The following is a 19,395-nucleotide window of genomic DNA, read 5'->3' as shown; positions in this document are numbered from 1 at the left end:
ACACACAAAAAAGAATACGTTGCTCCCAAATAATACCACGACCTGATTAAGAAAATTAAGGTGCTATAAAAATCAAGGTGCTATTTAGTGCAGCTCAAGGTGACTATGCCCACAGGTTAAAATGAAATTATTCTGATTTTGAACCAGATTCTCTCCAACAATGAATAAAGAAAAAGGGATCTTTATTCTTAACTAAGAGGAGACAATAATTTTCCTAAAATAGTATTTTCCAAATTTGCTTTATCCATGGGTTAGTAAGTTGAAAAATCATGGCTACATTAATTCAGGCAAAGAGGGTAAACAAAGTTAAAGGGTTGCCTTTTTTCCACAGGGCATTAAAGCCTTTAACACTCTCATCTACTGTCATCTTCAAGCAGGAGAGTAGCAGGTAACATTTTCCAAACTTGTTCGAATTGAATCGTTCTGCAGAGCATCTCGCAGGATACTATTTGGGAAATGCTATTCCAGAATCCTATGGAGTCCATTCCTATGACATAGCTAAGCCTTTATCTATAACCTAACAATAGAAGCTCTCTGCTAGAATTTTAACTGGAAACAATTGTTCCTACCACAGATCTGCCTACCACAAACCACATCCACAATTAACCAGTATATAAGACTGAAATGTGGGGATTTAGTACTGATTGTTTCCTTCTCTGTTCATTAGCAACAGAAAGCCTCCTTTGACAATGTTCTAGCCCAGTGGTTCTCAACCTTCCTAATGTTGCAACCCTTTAATACAGTTCCTCATGTTGTGGTGACCCCCAACCATAAAATTATTTTCGTCGCTACTTCATAACTGTAATTTTGCTACTGTTATGAATCGTAATGTAAATATCTGATATTCAGGATGTATTTTCATTGTTACAAATTGAACATAATTAAAGCACAGTGATTAATCACAAAAACACTGTAATCATATATGTGTTTTCTGATGGTCTTAAGCAACCCCTGTGAAAGGGTCGTTCGACCCCCAAAGGGGTCACGACCCACAGGTTGAGAACCACTGTTCTAGCCCGTTATCCTGGACTAAGCCTCATGGAATCTTCTCTCCACAAAACAATTTTAGATTCACAGAATAGCTGTGCTTTAAAAACTTAAACATACAAAACCAAACTGTGACCCTTGGTTCTCCTAAATTCAACAGGTAACTACCAAATTATAGATATTCATGAATACTGGCAAGAATGAGAAAATATTAAATTTTTTTTAACTCTCAAAACATATGATAATCATCCATATAAAGTAGTTTTGATATGAGTAAGTTTCTCATATATGATTTATTAAGACTAACAAAACTAAAATACCACTAAGTTCCTTCCTGTTGTTTCTCCACCTACAAAATTATTAGGGATTTTGTCACTGAGGATAAGGAGTCAGATTAGTTCCTTATTTCTAAGGTCATCCCATTGATAGTTAGGCACAGGTTATGAGGTGGCCTTGCTTTTCCAAAAAGTGGTATTTACACACTTGGAGAGGCCAAAATTATGCCCTATCTACAATGCACATCGGACTAACACAATAGGAATACTGCTTATCCCTATAAAAATAATCAAAAAAAGCACCCTTTTGTGCCACTAGGTGGCAACCTTTCAAGGGCTTACACTTAAAACTTCTTGACTGCAACCCCACCCTCTTTCCCAGCAAGGGTTCCTTTTATTTTGATATTAAGTCAGACTTAAAAAGTTACTTAACAAGATTTTTTAAAAGTTCTACAAAACAATATGATGTAACACTGCACACTTCTGACTCAAAACTGTTTCAAGGTAGACATGCTTGTCTTCCACTGACACGGAAGAAATTTGGTCTAACATTCTCATTTGCTTCTGGTAGGAAGCATTACTTTTGGCAAAGAGACACCTGTCAAGGCTTAGTCACTTTTTGTTTTCAAGAGCTTAATCTTGTCTAGGGTAAATCAGGTGAATGAGATTGTTAATCACAATATGCTGTAGAAAACGAATAAATACAAATTAGGTAAATTATACATAATTTTAAAATTAAATACTTTTACTAAAGCAAAATATAATTAATAAGCTATTATCTATCCTGCTGTATATAAGTGTGTGTGTTTTTTTAAGATTAAAAAAAAAAATAAAAACACAACCTGGACAAAACAAACAAACAAACAAAAACCTGTTTGGGTTTCCTTTAAAAAGCATTGGTGTGTGAATACATACATGTATATATGTAAACAACACATATATTTATACAAGAGATTTTTTTTTTAATGTTTAAGGCTTCCCTGCCCTAAAAAGTTCAACAGTGAGGGTCACAGCCTATCAAGCTCTGGAATTACATAAAAGCCCTTAAGGCCAGAACAGTGTTTTCAAATTGGATGTAAAAGGCTAAACCAATCAGCCACTAAGGATCATACAATAAACAAAGACAATGGTGACCAGGAAAAGTGAGGAAGAGGGTGGCTGCAATGATAAACTTCCCCTGAAGAATTAACATGTGGGATGTAAAACACACACACCCTACCACCACACATAATAAGAGATCAAAGATAAAAGTTCTCTTTTAAGGAACTGATTTTCCTTTGTTTCATGTAACTGTCAGTTTTATCATGCTTAGTAAAGTACAAAAATAAATAAAGCCAAAAAGAATTTGAGAAGGGTAGGTTTTAAAGGCCTGTTTTAAATGATATAAGTTTATGACAAAAGTTGTTGCAATTCCAGATGTTCTAATATGGAGTAGAACCTTGAAGGTTCTTAAAATAAGTATATTATTCATGGAAATCCCATATAATAAAAGCGTAGTATGCAAATTGTCCCCTTGGCCGGGAGGTCATGTGGGAGTTTGACCAGCGGGCGGGGCCGGCCAGGGGAAGAGAGGGAGGCCCCAGCCCGCAGCCACTAGGGACCCTAGCAGTGCACAAAATTCATGCACTGGGCCTCTAGTCTCAAGATAAAACCTCTAGTTGGTTAAGGTTGTTGTTAAACCAGGAAATCATGGTTACTGTTTCAGGACCACAGCCTTTCTGTTAAATACTAGGCAAAAATTCCTAGAACTTAGCTTCTGAAATTTTAATATTTCAACATTTAAATAGTATTTTACTAATGGTGGTTTTATTTTTCAATCATGTGCAAAAAGAATGGTGCAGCCCTGGCTGGTGTGCTCAGTAGTCAGAGCGTCAGTCAACCTGCGCAACAGAGAGTTGGGAACTTGATTCCGGATCAAGGGCAGGTACTTGGGTTCCCAGATTGTTCCCCACCTCTGGTCAGAGCATGTGCAGGAGGCAATCAATCGATGTGTCTCCCTCACATCTATGTTTCTCTCTTTCCCCTTCTCACTTGCACTCTCTCTAAGGCAGTGATGGCGAACCTTTTGAGCTCGGCGTGTCCTAACTTAACTCTGGTGCCGTGTCACATATAGAAATCTTTTGATATTTGCAACCATAGTAAAACAAAGATTTATATTTTTGATATTTATTTTATATATTCAAATGCCATTTAACAAAGAAAAATCAACCAAAAAAATGAGTTCGTGTGTCACCTCTGACACGCGTGTCATAGCTTCGCCATCACTGCTCTAAGGGATCAATGGAAAAAATATCCTCACTCCTTGGATGAGGATTAAAAAAAAGAAAAGAATTGGGAGCATAAACATAGCTTAAAGTTTGCTGAAATTTTTAGGTAGTAACTGGATTTACCTACACCAAAGAGTAAAGCAAGGAGGTGCTGCCAAACCACCCTCTGACTGAGATTGTTCACCAGTGAAGGTGTATTAATCATCTGTAATGAATTCACAATTTTAATTAACGATCTTCATCAGTGTTCATCTACTAATGATACTGCCTATATGAATTTATCATAGTACAATTACAGATTTCTACAGATAAATAAAATGTCAGACTTTTGTTTTCATAATTTCAATGGCATTGAGTGTCCCCTGGCAATATTCATGTCTGTCAATCAGCATTTTAGAGTATGTGTACACATAAGTAAAATAATAATTTAAAGAATACATGTGATTTCACAGTGCAACAACAGAAAGATATAAACTAGGGGAAAATCATCAACGAGCTAAAGTAGTGATCAGACTGGCACACATTTCAAAAAAATCCATGGTGTGGCTGCCCAGGCGAGGTGTAACTGAGGACAGTGTGCTTCCAGTCAAGGAGCCAGTGAGGGAGCCCGACAGTGAATAGCTCTCAGCAGTCACAGAATCAAAACTTGATCTGGGTCTATGTAAGCCAGCAGTAGAAGAGGAACGCTGAGGTGTCGAAGAACCAGACCTCTGCTCCATCACTTCATCTGAAATGGACCAAAGCAGAGCAATTTATCAGAAAGGTATATTTGCCCCAGCCCTTCTTATGAAGATGCTATCATCAGAGAATTAAGTAAGTAAACACATCTGGGCAAAGGCGACTAAATAATAAATGTTATATTTCAGTGTTTTAGGAGCAGGTGACCTCTTCCCTCCCCAACAAACATAACAGACATGACTAATTAATCACAACACTTCCATACAGTCAAAATGTGACCCCCTACATCCTTCTCAGCAAGGATTCGGCATTAACCTTGAAATCAAACTATATACTTGCATGTGAATAAAGCACATCCTGAAGGATTTTCTTGTGGTGTATCAACAAAAAATCACTAAGATAAAAGTAACCATTACATAGTGGTTCTGTGAACCTTTGGTACACAATGAAACTCCTTGGGGTGGGGGGTGAGGAAGATCTTTTTAAAAATGAAGATTATACACCATGACCAAGTAGGATTTATTCCAGGGGTGCAAGGCAGGTATAATATTCGCAAATCAATAAATGTGATACATCACATAAACAAACTGAAAGACAAAAATCACATGATCATAATCAATAGATGCAGAAAAAGCTATTGACAAAATGTAACACCATTTCTGATTTAAAAAAAAAAAAACTCTCATCAAAGTGGGAATAGAGGGATCATAACTCAATAAAGGCCATATATGACAAACCTACAGACAACATCATACTTTATGGGCAAAAACTAAACCCATTTCCCCTAAGAACAGGAACAAGATAGGGATGCCCACTTTCACCACTCTTATTCAACATAGTACTGGAAGTGCTAGCCACAGCGATCAGACAAGAAGAAAACATAAAAGGCATCCAAATTGGAAAGGATGACATGATATTGTACAAAGAAAACCCTAGAGACTCCACCAAAAAACTACTAGGTTTAAAAAAGGAATTCAACAATATAGCAGGATACAAAATTAACACCAGAAATCAATGGCACTTTTATACACCAATAATGAATTCTCAGAAAGAGAATCAAAACAAACAATCCATTTACCATAGCAACAAAAATTAAAATGCTTAGGAATAAACTTAACTAAGGAGGTAAAAAAAAAACTTATACTCGGAAAACTACAGGACGTTAAAAAAAGAGATGGAGGAAGATACAAACAAGTGGAAGAACATACCATGTTCATGGATTGGCAGAATCAACATTAAAAAAAATGTACTATCCAAAGCAATCTACAGATTCAATGTAATCCCTAGTAAATTACCAATGGCATATTTCACAGATCTAAAACAAATACTCCAAAAATTTATATGGAACCAAAAAAGACCCTGAATAGACACAAAAATCTTAAGAAGAACAAAGTTGGAGGGATCACAATACTCAGTATCAAGTTAAATTACAAAGCCACTGTATTCAAAACATCCTGGTACTGGTACAAGAACAGACATATAGATCAATGGAACAAAACAGAGACCCCAAAAATCCACCCAAGCCACTGCACTCAATTAATTTCTGACAAAGGAGGCACGAGCATACAATGGAGTCAAGACAGTCTCTTCAATAAATGGTGCTGGGAAAATTGGACAGATACATGCAAAAAAAAATGAAACTAGATCACCAACTTACACCATACACAAGAATAAACTCAAAATGGATAAAAGACTTAAATATAAGACGTGAAACCATAAAAATCCTAGAAGAAACCATAGGCAGCAAAATCTCAGATATCTCTCATAGCAATATGTTTGCAGATACATCTCCTAGAACCTAGGGCAAAGGAAACTAAGGAGAAAGTAAACAAATGGGACTACATCAAAATAAACAGCTTCTGCACAGCAAAAGAAACCATCAACAAAATGAAAAGGGAGAACATATTTGACATACATTTAATAAAGTGTTAATATCCAAAATATACAAGGAACTCATACAACTTAACAAAAGGAAGACAAACAATCCAATTAAAAAATTGGCAAAAAGGTAGTAGCATAATTTACAATAGCTATTGCAATTTACAAAAATAGACCCTAAGACAGAAGTATCGAACAGACTCAAACCTCAGAAGGAAGGCAGGGGAGGGGGCGGGTAGGAAGAGATCAACCAATGAATCATATCCATATATGCATAATCCACAGACACAGACAATAGGGTGGTGAAGGCCTGGGATGGGGGGTGAGGGCAGAGTGGGAGAGGTCAACGGGGGAAAAGGAGGACATAGGTAATACTTTCAACAATAAAGATTAAAAAAATACTATATTGTTTTCTCAAAGCAGTCATCAATATTATATTTTAAAGTACAGTGCTTCCTAATTTGAAAGACCAAAAATATCCAGTGTTTTATTTCCCATTATTTCATTAGTTTCAATGATGGTAGCATACACACACACACACAAAGGGCAAAGAACCTAAATAGACCTTTCTCCAATGGGAACATAAGGATGGCCAAGAGACATATGAAAAAACACAAACCTCGGTGGACCAAATGTGCCCATTGTCTATTAAAACGACAATGACATATCTCCTCACACCTGTCAGAATGGCTATCATCAACAAATAAACAAATGACAAGTGCTGGCAAAGATGTGGAGAAGAGGGAATGCTAGTACACTGCTGGTATGAATACAGGCTGGTGCAGTCATTATGGAAAAGAGTATGGGGTTTCCTCAAAAAATTAAATATGGAATTGCCATTTGACCCAGTGATCCCACTTCTAGGAATATATCCTAAGAAACTGAAACACCAATCAGAAAGAATGTATGCACCCCCATGTTCATAGCAGCACAATATACAATAACTAAGATTGGGAAATAGCACAAGTGCCCATCAGTAGATAAGTGGATAAAAAAGCTGTAGTACATTTAAACCATGGAATACTATGCAGCAGTAAAAAAGAAGGATCTCTTACCCATTGAGACAATGTGGAGGGACCTTGAGAGTATTATGCTAAGCAAACTAAGCCAGTCACAGAAAGACAGTATCACATAATCTCACTCTTATGTGGAATCTAATGAACAAAATAAACTGTTGAACAAAATAGATCTAGAGACGTAGAAGCATGAAACACACTGTCAAATCTCAGAGGGAGGGTGGGGGGTGGTGGAGGGTTGGGAAGTGATCAACCAAAGAACTTGAATGCATATATGTATAACCCATGGACACGGACAATAGGGTGGTGAAAGCCTGGGATAGAGGGTGGAGGGTGGGCTATAAGGGGTCAATGGGATAAAAAAGGAGACATATGTAATGCTTTCAACAATAAAGATTTTTAAAAATCTTTTTAAAAATGCAGATTCCCACCCTAGTCAGTTTGGCTCAGTGGATAGAGTGTCGGCCCTCAGACTAAAGGATCCTGGGTTCGATTCCAGTCAAGTGTACCTGGGTTGCAGGCTCAATCCCCAGCCCCAGTCAGGGTGTGTGCAGGAAGCAACCAATTGATGTGTCTCTCTCACATGGATGGTTCTCTCTGTCTTTTCCCCTCCCTTCCACTCTCTCTAAAAAATAAAATAAGGAAAAATATCCTTGGGTAAGGATTAACAACAACAACAAAACAGATTCCTAGTCTCCCGTCTCCAGAGATTCTGGATTAGTAGGTCTGGGGGCAGTTCCCAAGAATCTGCATTTTAATAAGAATTCTGGGTAATTTTTATAAAGGTGGTCTAGGGATATATAAACACTGCTATAGATGATGGTATTTCAAAAACAAAATTTAAAAGCTCTGTTTAAATCAACTTCCTGTATCTAAACTCTCCTGTTCCATTCAGTTCCTGACCGTTGGTTTATTCTGTTGTTATTCTACTTTGGCCTATGAATGAAATAAGCACATTTGGTCCACCCAGGCACACAGTGAATATCTGGACAGGACCTCCTTCCCTGGCTCCTTTGGCTCCTGGATGGCCATGGGCACCGAAATCTAACCTAAATCCCAAGAGAGGCCTATTTGGTCATTTTGGCCAATCAGGGTGAGAGAAGCTGATGAAGGGCAAGTTTAGATATTGTAATACTAACAGTAACAAATTATGAATGAGGGAATGAGATAAAGAACCTGACAACATCAGCTAATTTTAGTTAAAAATTGCTTCCCTGGTTTTTGCTCCACAACCAACACGTCAAATGACTTTTTTATGGCAAGGAAGTACTTCTTTTGGAGAGGTGCTGGGTTAGAGATATTCCATGTGTCTTTGATCTTCTTCATTTCACTTACATTTTTAGCTAAATCTAGATTACTTAAAAACCAGTATAAAAGACCTACCCACCATGCCTCTGAGATGATTTTAACATCTTGTCAACTAGTGCCAAGTTTTATCTTCTCAGAACTCATGCCTGCATAGCTTCCTTACCATCAATGCTTTTAAAGTCCAAAAGATAACTTCTATTGTCAACCAGGTAAAGCTGTAAGCTCATTTTCACATAATTGCCAGTCACTGGGTTTTTTCTCCTGACACGAAGGTGGTATGCGTTCACTACCTAAAACAAGAAATCTTTGTGAAGGAAAAATGTTAAAATTAACAAACTATAAAACATGTCCTTATTCTTATTGCAAAGAATATAAAAAAGAATCACTGATAGAAGTGGGATAGAGAAGAAATTCCCGGATGATCCCTTTTTATATTACATGGTAATTCAGTATTTTTAATCCTCACTAACAATACTGTTTACAGCAATTAAAATTAAAAGAAACTCAGAGATTATAGAGTCTAGCCTTCATTCTATATATGCCTCACTTTAAAATGAAAATTTTGGCTGCCCAGCCTCAACTTGAATACTTTTACCTATAAATATGGAATAGAAGAAATAAAGGGAAACTAATGTGTTACAGGTTTGTATCAGGCATTGTTAACAGGTATTGTCACAAAATTTAAATATCACAAAAAATCCTGTGAAAAAGAAATATATTATCTGCCTCTGAAAATAAGAATACTGCAGCTCAGATAAAGAAGATTCAGGGTTTGCAAAAACATCTCTCAAATTAGTTACAAAAATTTTTTGGTAAGGAATTTTAAAGATATTAACATCTCTTTTTTAACTGACTAATGACTACTTCAGAAAAGAGAGGTCTGAGTTTTAAATGGATTTAAGGAAATATTTTATCTATGCCTTTCACATACAAAGAATGAAATGAAAATGACTGATATATTCAAACATGTCAAGTGAATATTTACATGGTATGTTTGAATGTTTTTCTTCTACCTTTAAAAATACATTCACAGTCCTCAAAAAAGGAACAAGCGTTAAAGGAATACCTGGAATAAAAAAAAAAATGCTTTTATTCCCAACAAATAAATAGAATTGAAATGAATTTGAGCACTTACATTTTTAAAAAGTAAAATGTGGGCTGAGAGTAAAAATATATTTTGTAATTAAGGATTGAAAGCACCAGCCAAGGAAGAGAGGTTTTCTCAACTTAGAGAAAAATATTTGTTCACTGAATAAATATATCCTGATGTATACTATGTATTGACCACTAGCTGCTACTGATACTGGCAAAGACAAAACCTGCCTAAAAGGGGAGAGAGAAATGTAAAAACATAGCATCTTTGAAGACATATGACTTTTTACTGCTATAATGCAGTGGTTCTCAACCTTCTGGCCCTTTAAATACAGTTCCTCATGTTGTGACCCAACCATAAAATTATTTTTGTTGCTACTTCATAACTGTAATGTTGCTACTGTTATGAATCGTAATGTAAATATCGGATATGCAGGATGGTCTTAGGCGACCCCTGTGAAAGGGTAGTTCGACCGCCAAAGGGGTCGCGACCCACAGGTTGAGAACCGCTGCATATAATGAATGCTGAAACAGGTGGACTATTTTCTCAGGTGATTTCAAGTTGATTACTTTTTGTTTCTTTGCCAAGAATACTATTTTGTAATTCAAAAATATGTAGGTCCTCAACATCAACATACCTCTTCCTTACAGAGAGTTGTCTTGTTTTGAATGCACATGGTATATTATTGCAAAGAATGGCAGTTATAGTCAGAAGTATCAAGACCACTAAATTTCTATCTAAATAAGAAACAAATCTTTAATTGACCTCAGTACTCAACTCAGCAGTTGAGAGCAGTTTACTATACAAAAAAAAATGGCTTCTACAAATGATCTTAATATACAATTTCCTACCTTCCATTCAAAATCCAGCTGCTTCATAGCTCGGTAAACTTCAGCCATAATGTCATATGGTTTGCTTTGACTTCGGATTCCAAGATGCCATTTGGCTTTCTTTACAGCCAAAGATTTGGGCTTAGTTGTATTCAGTGCATCCAATGGACATCTTGCTTTAGGGCTGTCTGCTATAAGAGGTGGCATCCTTTCTGGATGAGGTTTCAGGCCTGGAGGAATATGCATGGCACTATCATCCATAAAGGAACCTGTTGGGGGACTAGACGCGAGGTAGAACTCACTGGCTTGGTTCATTATTCTCCGATTGTCAATAATAAGATGATAGGCCACTGCAAGCTGGTCTTGAGGGTCACCACTATATAGACTGTTCATTACTTCTGATTCCGTACACTCAAATTTTTCACACACTTCTTTCACAGCCTCATCATCAATGACGTTAGCATCATAGGAGGGGTCTTCAGGAAATAAGTAACTGGGCAAATCTTGTTTAAACCATTCATGCTCTCTAGGAAAAACACCACAATACACTATTGTAAGAACATGCTTTGGCAAGTCCCAAATAATTTAGACATGGGCAACACAATATAACAGAATCAGAAATACCTAGTTACTTACTAGCTATGTAACCCTGGGTGAGTTAAATAACCTTACCCTTGAGAAAACTATGGTTATTCAGACTTGGTATTTGGCTGACATTTTCTCAAAAATAAACAAAATGAACCTGTCACTGTGAAGGAGACAACTGGAAGTATTTGATGTCAATGATAAAATCCAACCTCTCAAGCAAAATTTTAGAATTTTGAGTTTGTATCTGTGTGCACGAGTTTGAAAACTTCCCAATACTTCAAGACTTTTCTGATAACTTTGTAGTGATGATGATAATGATAATCTATATAATAAAAGCCTAAACGACCATTACGGCAGAATGACCAGTCGCTATGATGCGCACTGACCACGAGGGGGCCGATGCTCAACACAGGAGCTGCCCCCTGGTGGTCAGTGTGTCCCCACAGGGGGAGCACCACTCAGCCAGAAGCTGGGCTTACGGCTGGCGAGCCTCTCCCACCTCCGCAGCAGCACTAAGGAGCAGCGAGCTGAGCGATAAGGAACAGCAAGCAGGAGGCAGTAAAGAGCGTGCGGTCCTGGACTGCAGAGGGATGTCCACCAAGTGGTCCTGGACTGAGAAAGGGTGCAGACTGGGATGAGGGACAAACCCCCCCCCCCCAGGTGCACGAATTTCATGCACCAAGCCTCTAGTTTTTATAATATTATATAATGAAATGTCACCATTTGGAAAATCCCTTTAACTCAATAACCCAATATTTTCCAAATGTACAGTGCCCCATATTACAGAACTAGAGGCCCAATGAGTGAAATTCATGCAAGAGTAGACCTTAGCAGCCCCAGCTGCCTCGGCCCTCACAGCCCTGGCAGCTGCCTTGGCCCTCATAGCCCCGGCTTCGTCCGGAAGGTCATCCAGAAGGGCGTGTGGAAGGGCATCCGGATGATCATTCCACTGTTCGGCCATTCAGTCGATTTGCATATTACGCTTTTATTATTATAGACTAGAGGCCCGGTGCACGAAATTCATGCATGGGAAGGGAGGTCCCCTCAGCCCAGCCTGCACCCTCTCCAATCTGGGACCCCTTAGGGGAGGTCCAACTGCCAGTTTAGGCCTGATCCCGGGGATCGGACCTAAACCAGCAGTCGGATATCCCTCTCACAATCCTGGACTGCTGGCTCCTAATCGCTCACCTGTCTGCCTGCCTGGTCACCCCTAACCGCCCCCCCCCTTGCTGGCCTGAACACCCCTCACTGCCTCTACATACTGGCCTGATTGCCCCCAATTTGCCCCCCTCTGCCAGCATGGTCGCCTCTAACTGCTCACCACCTGTTGGCTTGGTCGCCCCCAACTGCCCCCCCCCCCCGCCAGCCTGGTCGCCCCTCACAGCCCCCCCGCCAGCCTGGCCGCTCCACCAGCCTACTTGTTCAGTCATTTGGTCATCCCTCACTAACCCCCCTACTGGCCTGGTCGCCCCACGCAGCCTGCTGTTCAGTCGTTTGGTCATCACTCACTAACCCCCCTGCCGGTCTGGTCGCCCCACACAGCCTGCTTGTTCAGTCATTTGGTCGTCCCTCATTAACACCCCTGCCAGCCTGGTCATAGGCAGCCATCTTGTGAGGGTGTGAGGGCTAATTTGCATATTACCTCTTTATTATATAGGATTATACATGGACACAAATACATTCAAAATAAAACAGTGGATTTCAATATAATTAAGTGCAACAGTTAATTGATATGTTTTCTAACTTGATAATGCAACCAACATGTTAAGCTTTGGTTTCATATCAAAGAAAAATACCTACAATTATCTGAAAGCTATTAAAATGTTCCTCTTTTCCAACCCCTTGTAGGACTGAGGTCAGACATAGTCAGTAGACTTAGACTAATACAACATACTGCAACAGAGTGAATGAAGAAGTAGATATGAGAACCTAGCTGCTGTCTTTGATTAAGTCAAACACTGAGGGTATTTGAAAAATGTAAAATAATGCCACTCCTGTCACCATTTGGGGGGAGGAGGAGATATGGTTATTTTTCATAAAAGATGTTATTAGGTTAACATGTATAGGTCCATTATTATTTAGGTAAATTAAATAATTTTTAAATTTCTCATTTTTCATTTCTAATATGTTAAACATTGACAGACATGCCTGCATTAAAAAAAAACACCAACTCTTTGGAGACTTCAACTTTAAGAGTGTAAAGGGGTGCCCAGCAGGCATGGCTCAGTGGTTGAGCATTGACCTATGAACCAGGAGGTCACAGTTCGATTCCCAGTCAGGGCACATGCCTAGTTTGTGGGCTCAATCCCCAGTGGGGGATGTGCAGGAAGCAGCTGATCAATGATCCTTTCTCATCATTGATGTGTCTATCTCTCTCTCTCCCTCTCCCTTCCTTCCTGAAATCAATAAAAATATATAAAATGTGAGCTTTAAAAAATAAAAAAAGAGTGTAGAGTTACTAAACCCAAAAGTTCAAGAACCAATCTCCTAAATCTTATTTTCTCATACTCCGGGTCTTTGCACATGAGGTCTTATATCCCATTCCCTTTCATCTAGCATGTACTATTCCTTCAAGATTGTGTAAGCATTACTACATGAGGGAATGGAGCAATCCCAAAGCTTAACCTCAGATCAATATATATTTGACTGGATACCTTCTATTAACTGATTAATTCATTTATGAGTATTTACTAAGGACATTGTATGGCAAAAAGATACCTTCCTCCACCTCATAGAGATTATATTCTAGCTGGGTAAGATTAAACAAATACAATAATCTATATATATAAAGGCTAAGTGTCCGTCCTTCCCTCCAACCAGTAGCTATGATGAGCAATGACCACCAGGGCACAGACACTCAACGCAGGAGCTGCCATGACGTGCACTGGCCATTTAAAAATAAATGGACCTGGCACTGACAAACCAACACTCGGCTTCCCCCAAGTGGGACACAGGCCCCACCACCACCCCAGACTGACACTCCATCAAATCACAGTCAACGCTGCCAAGACCCCATGGTGCAAAATGCGGCCCACAGCCCAGCCCAGCTTGGAAACGGTCGCTGAGGGTGCCATGTAACACGTAACAATGCCCAGCTTCCTCTCCCTAGGGACTAGCCTCCTTGGAGTTTCTTCAGCCCAGGAACTCGACTTGCTCTATAGCCAGGTGCAAACATTTTACAGTTCAACCAAATGTTTGTGAAGCCTTTTCCCAAAGGCTTCATTTCATTTGATCCTCACAAAAGTCCTGCAGTAGGTAGATAGGAGACTCGGTAGAATCCTATTTTCTTTTCATTAGCAAGACAATGGAGATTTAGAAAGTTTAGAAACTTGACCTGACTGAAAAGAAGTAATGGTGGACCTTGAAAATGACTTCAGGTTTTCTCACTGTGCAGAATATAGTTAAATATTTTACCCTTTTTTTCCCCTGTGTGATCTACAATAATAATCTGCTTCATGTTGATATTTACTGCTGTGTTGCTGACAATTACCTGAAAGAGAAGTTGGGGTGCTTCACTGGGTTGGAAAAAGTTTAGCTAAATCAGAAAGCAGGTCTAATTAAGCAAGTTTATTCATATATATTAAAGGCTAACTTGACTCAGGCATGCGCAATACATATAAAGCTCTCGCTGGTGACAATTGCATGCGTGTATTTTGATCTGTCATTTTTTTATCGTGAATTTGGTTGACACTTCAATTATAGAGAAAAGGCAAACAGTGATATTAAAATATTTCTTCTAATTAATTTCCTTTCAATGTGCACAAATCCATGCACTGGGACACTAATAAATACATGGTTACAAATATACAAACATGAAAATCCTGTGATAGAGATTCTGAGTGAAAAAACACAAGGTAAAATGAGGGAATATATTTCAGAACAGGAGGCAGGTGATTAGGGAAGCCACTCTGAGGAATATATAGACATAAATCAGAATGATTAGAAGTCACCTAAGCAAAGAGCAGAGGAATAGGTACTCCCAGCAAAAGAAACAGCATGCAAAGACTCTGAGACAAGAAGAGTTTTGCCATGTCCAAGGAACTAAACTAACACCACCATCATGAAAGCATGAGTTATGGGTTGGAGTTGTAAAAGATATCAGAAAGTTATGACAGCTGCAGGATATAAAAAAGGTTTGGGGATTTGAACCTATGGTTAATGAAAATCACTCCAAGCTTTTGCAGAGATGGGTGACAGGATATAATTTGCATTCTGTACATATTACTCTGCTTGTGACATAGAAATTGAATTGAAAAGTTAAAAAAATGGTGATGGTTGTGGTGATAAGAAATAGTGATGTGCCAGGCCCTGAGGGTACAAAGATGTGACCTCTACAGCATCTAGATTCTACTGTAACACTCATACTTTTCTATAGTTGTTGATTTCTTCTTACTCTTCCCGCTAAACTGGGAACTCCTTGAAAAAGGGACCATGTCTTAATTAACTACTAGAGGCCGGGCGCATGAATTCGTGCGCGGGTACGGTCCCTAGGCCTGCCCTGTGATCAGGGCCATCTTCCCCGGCTGCCTGCAGCCGGCCCCGCCCCCTGCCACCACCCACCCCTGGTTCCCTGTTCATCATTAGGAGCCTGCCGGCTGGGAGAGGGACCAAGAAATGGTCAGTGCGCCTCATAGTGACTGGCCATCTGAGGCTTGCCCGCGCCTCGGGCCGGCCCTGGTCAGCTGGGGGGCTGAGGGGACTGGGGGACTCCAGTGGCAGGTGTGCAGAGTGGCCAGGCCCGCTTGGGGGAGGGCCCAGCCTTGCCGCGTACCTGCCACCCTGGTGGGGCTGAGGGGACTGGGCACTACCATCTTGTGGTTGTGGGTGCCACCATCTTTGAGGGCGTGACAGTCAATTAACATATTCCCTCCTTATTGGCTGTGGGAGCCATCTATGAGGGCGGGGCAGTCAATTAGCATTACCCTTTTATTATATACGATACTCCAGTACCCAATACAGAGTAAATGGTCAATAAATGCAGAATAAATAAATGATGAATAGACACTTGAAGTGTGAAGACAAAAATGAATTCATTGTGTTTATTGTTATATCATGATAGTAATAAACATCTAATAAGTGCTTAGTAATAAAAATGATAGCTTTTTTTTTAGAAAGAAATAATAGAAGATAAGAAATTATATTACATATCTAAATTGGGTAACAGTTTTATGGTCTGTAAAATAAGATTAATAATAGCTACCTATTAAGGGTCAATGTAATAAAACATGTCAAGCATTAAGCAAAATATCTGGTATGTAATAACTATTCAACAATTAGTAATTATTTGCCTGTTGAACTTTATTTTATTGAATCAAGAATTTCCAAACAGGCCCTGGCTAGGTAGCTCAGTTAGTTGTAGCGTTCTCCCGATATGTCAAGGTTGTGGGTTCCATCCCCGGTCAGGGCACATACATACAAGAATCAAAAAATGGCCCTGGCTGGTTAGAGTGTCATCTCACTCAATTGGTTAGAGTGTCATCTGTACACCAAAAGGTGGCAGGTTTGACTTCTGGTCGGGTGGGTACATGCCAGGTTGTGGGTTCGATCCCTGGTCAGGGTACATGCATGTGGGGGTGCAACAGATCGATGTTTCTTTCTCACATTGGTTTCTCTCTTTCTTCTCTCTTTCTTTTCTTTCTCTATCATCTCTCTCTCTCTCTCTCTCTCTCTCTCTCTCTCTCTCTCTCTCTCTCTGTCTCTCTCCATCTTTCCCCCTTCCTCTTTCTAAAATCAATAATTTTTAATAAAGGCAAATTTTCAATGTGCTTATTTGTACTTAAAAAAAATCAACCAATAAATGCATAAATAAGTGGAACATATCAATGTTCTCTCTCTCTCTCTCTTTCTCTCCTTCTCTCTCCCTTAAAAAAAAATTCCTGAACATTAAAAAACTGAATTTGAGTAAATAAGAAAATGATGAAAACAACTAATTCAAGTTGTTATATTATTTTAAGTACAGAAATGAATGCCACTATTTTATACCACCTCCATCCAAGTAGATTTTTACTCACATTTTTCTCCTAAAGCCTCTATTTTAAAATAACAGAATCAATACTTTATTCTTCTAAATGTGCTGATACAAACAGATACAAATATATATATATAATTTTCTTTCTAAGGAAAAACCAATTATTTGAACTATATATTCTAAAGAATTATGAACCCAAAAGGGTTTTTCCCCGCTAAGTTTATTTCCATATCTAAATCTGGTCTAATTTACAGTTTTTCATGTTTATGCATGAGGCCTGGAACACTGAGTAAAGGCTGGGAAAGAAAACAATACAGGAATACAAAAGAATCAGTCCTTGCTTTCAAGGAAACAACCACCTGAGCCATCATTTAAATGTTCCAAGAGTCATGGGTCTCTAAACAGTCGTTCCGGCTCATGAAGAGGAAAAAGATTCTGGAAAGATGTCAAAAGAACGTGTTGAGAAATACCTGAAAAAATGTTAGGTGAGAACAAAACACCTCTAAGACACGTGGAATGATAGGTAAAAGTAGGAGGCAATGAGTCATCCTGGCTGGTGTGCACTATTTACCAGTCAAGGTCCCATTTGCAGTAACACCAGCAACCGCACTTTCCAAAGCTTCTCACACAAGAAATCCTTCATAGCAAGCCACTAGCAGCTATTTTTTTAATTCAAAATCTTAGCAAAACTTTTATTCTTTATTTCATCAACCACATGCAAAATACGTGTCTCACCCTGTTTTTCTATTAGAAGTGTATTCAAATACTTTCTTAGCATATATTATATCCCAGGCATTCTATATACAAAGATGAGGAAGACACTCTCTCTACCCTTATTTAGTTACAATTAAGAGAAAGATACACTGAAAAAAAGCTCCATACAAAATGAGAAAGAAATAATAAAAGTATGAACAAAATGAGGAAAGCACAGAAGTGGAAGCAACTCACATTGCCTAGATCAGAAGTGGTTTCAAGGGAGGTCATATGTGAGCAACATTTTAAAGGATGAACAAAACTCTATCAGGTCAAAAAAGGCAGAAAAGGCATCAGAGGCAGAAGGGGTCATATAAACAAAGACATGAAAGCATAAAATATACTTGAGGAACAAGGAGACATTCAATGTGGCTGAAGCACTGGTACAAGGGGCGTAGTAGTGAGTGTAGGAAATGAGACTTTAGAACAGTGGTTCTCAACCTTCTAGCCCTTTAAATACAGTTCCTCATGTTGTGACCCAGCCATAAAATTATTTTTGTTGCTACTTCATAACTGTAATGTTGCTACTGTTATGAATCATAATGTAAATATCTGATATGCAGGAAGGTCTTAGGCGACCCCTGTGAAAGGGTCATTCGACCCGCCAAAGGGGTCGCGACCCACAGGTTGAAAACCGCTGCTTTAGAAGAAGTGAGGAGAGCCTTACTATGAAGGGCCTAGTATGCTTTGCTACCTAAGCTAAAAAGTTTGGGAAACAATCTGAAATATTTAAAAGATGAGTGCCATGATCAGATTTGTGTATTAAGAGAAGTAAAATTTATATAAACTGTTATAGAGCTCAGGATAAAGAAGGCATTCAATTAGTGGTACTACTGTTCTCAATACTAGAATATGTACATAACAATAACAAAAATAGATTCACCTTATGTCTTTGATAGTTGCTCGTTTCAGGGGATCAACCTGCAGCATATGCATCAGGAGAGTGGCGACAGAGCGATTGAGGTATTCTGGGATATAAAAAACACCCCCTCGGATCTTCTTAAATAACGTAGGCACGTGCTCATCATCAAATGGGAGAGTGCCACAGAGAAGAGCATACAGAATAACACCACAGCTCCAGATGTCAACCTCAGGACCTGCATACAATCTAAGAAAAGAGATGACAGCACAAACCTGAAGTACAAGTGTTGCTTTCTCACCTACAGGTACCCTGCCTCTATAGCCCTACACATAGTATGGACTCCGTAAATATTGCTTTCAAGGTCTTTACTGAAGTCCATGGCCACTCTTCAACACTCAACACCAATGAAAAATAATTAATTGGTCTAACCAATTACTATTCAAGTTTCCCAAAAGAAAATAGTATTTTATTTTTTTGGCACAAACTCACTTCACTGAACTTATTAATTGACTCATTAAAAAGTACAAAACTTTCTATGGTTGATTTTTTAATAGAAACAACAAAGCAGATGACCATAAACTTGGTGGGAAAAACCCACAATACTATATAATGTATAAGCTAAATCTTTTTACCATGAATCTATTACAAGAAAGAAAATGTGTATGTAACAGAATTTCATTCCTGGCACACCTATTTTAAAGAATATGTGAAACAGTAAAGTGCCTAACTAGTTCTGCGGCAATGTCTCTGACACGATTTGTCCTGCATCACATTATCTTGAGTACCCAATGACTCTCTTTCTAACCGCTTGCTAGCATATGGGACTAGATTAGCGTTGCTCCAGAAAAACTATGCCTAGAAGGTTTTTTCTCTCACCTGTATACAGTATTAA

General features: G+C 38.8%; 1 protein-coding gene across 3 annotated transcripts in view; it reads right to left on the bottom strand.

Moving 5' to 3' along the window:
- Positions 1-3,735: 3,735 nt before the first annotated feature.
- The window catches only part of PRKAA2 (protein kinase AMP-activated catalytic subunit alpha 2), a 50,536-nt gene continuing 34,876 nt past the window's right edge, over positions 3,736-19,395 (bottom strand). For 2 of the 3 annotated variants that reach the window (XM_036351951.1, XM_036351952.1), the window contains exons 6-9: positions 18,525-18,749; positions 10,354-10,858; positions 8,573-8,699; positions 3,736-4,256 (exon numbers count right to left, since the gene is read on the bottom strand). In XM_036351951.1, the coding sequence (XP_036207844.1) occupies positions 4,018-4,256; positions 8,573-8,699; positions 10,354-10,858; positions 18,525-18,749 (1,096 nt within the window). In that variant the 3' untranslated portion in view covers positions 3,736-4,017. Of the gene's footprint in view, positions 4,257-8,572; positions 8,714-10,353; positions 10,859-18,524; positions 18,750-19,395 lie in introns of those variants that run through there. The other variant, XM_036351953.1, reaches the window with a different exon arrangement.

Source organism: Myotis myotis, unplaced genomic scaffold, assembly GCF_014108235.1.
Source record: "Myotis myotis isolate mMyoMyo1 unplaced genomic scaffold, mMyoMyo1.p scaffold_m19_p_2, whole genome shotgun sequence".
In the NCBI taxonomy this organism is placed as follows: domain Eukaryota; kingdom Metazoa; phylum Chordata; class Mammalia; order Chiroptera; family Vespertilionidae; genus Myotis; species Myotis myotis.
The sequence above is the reverse complement of the archived record's forward strand: the minus strand, read 5'-3'. Positions and strand labels throughout refer to the sequence as shown.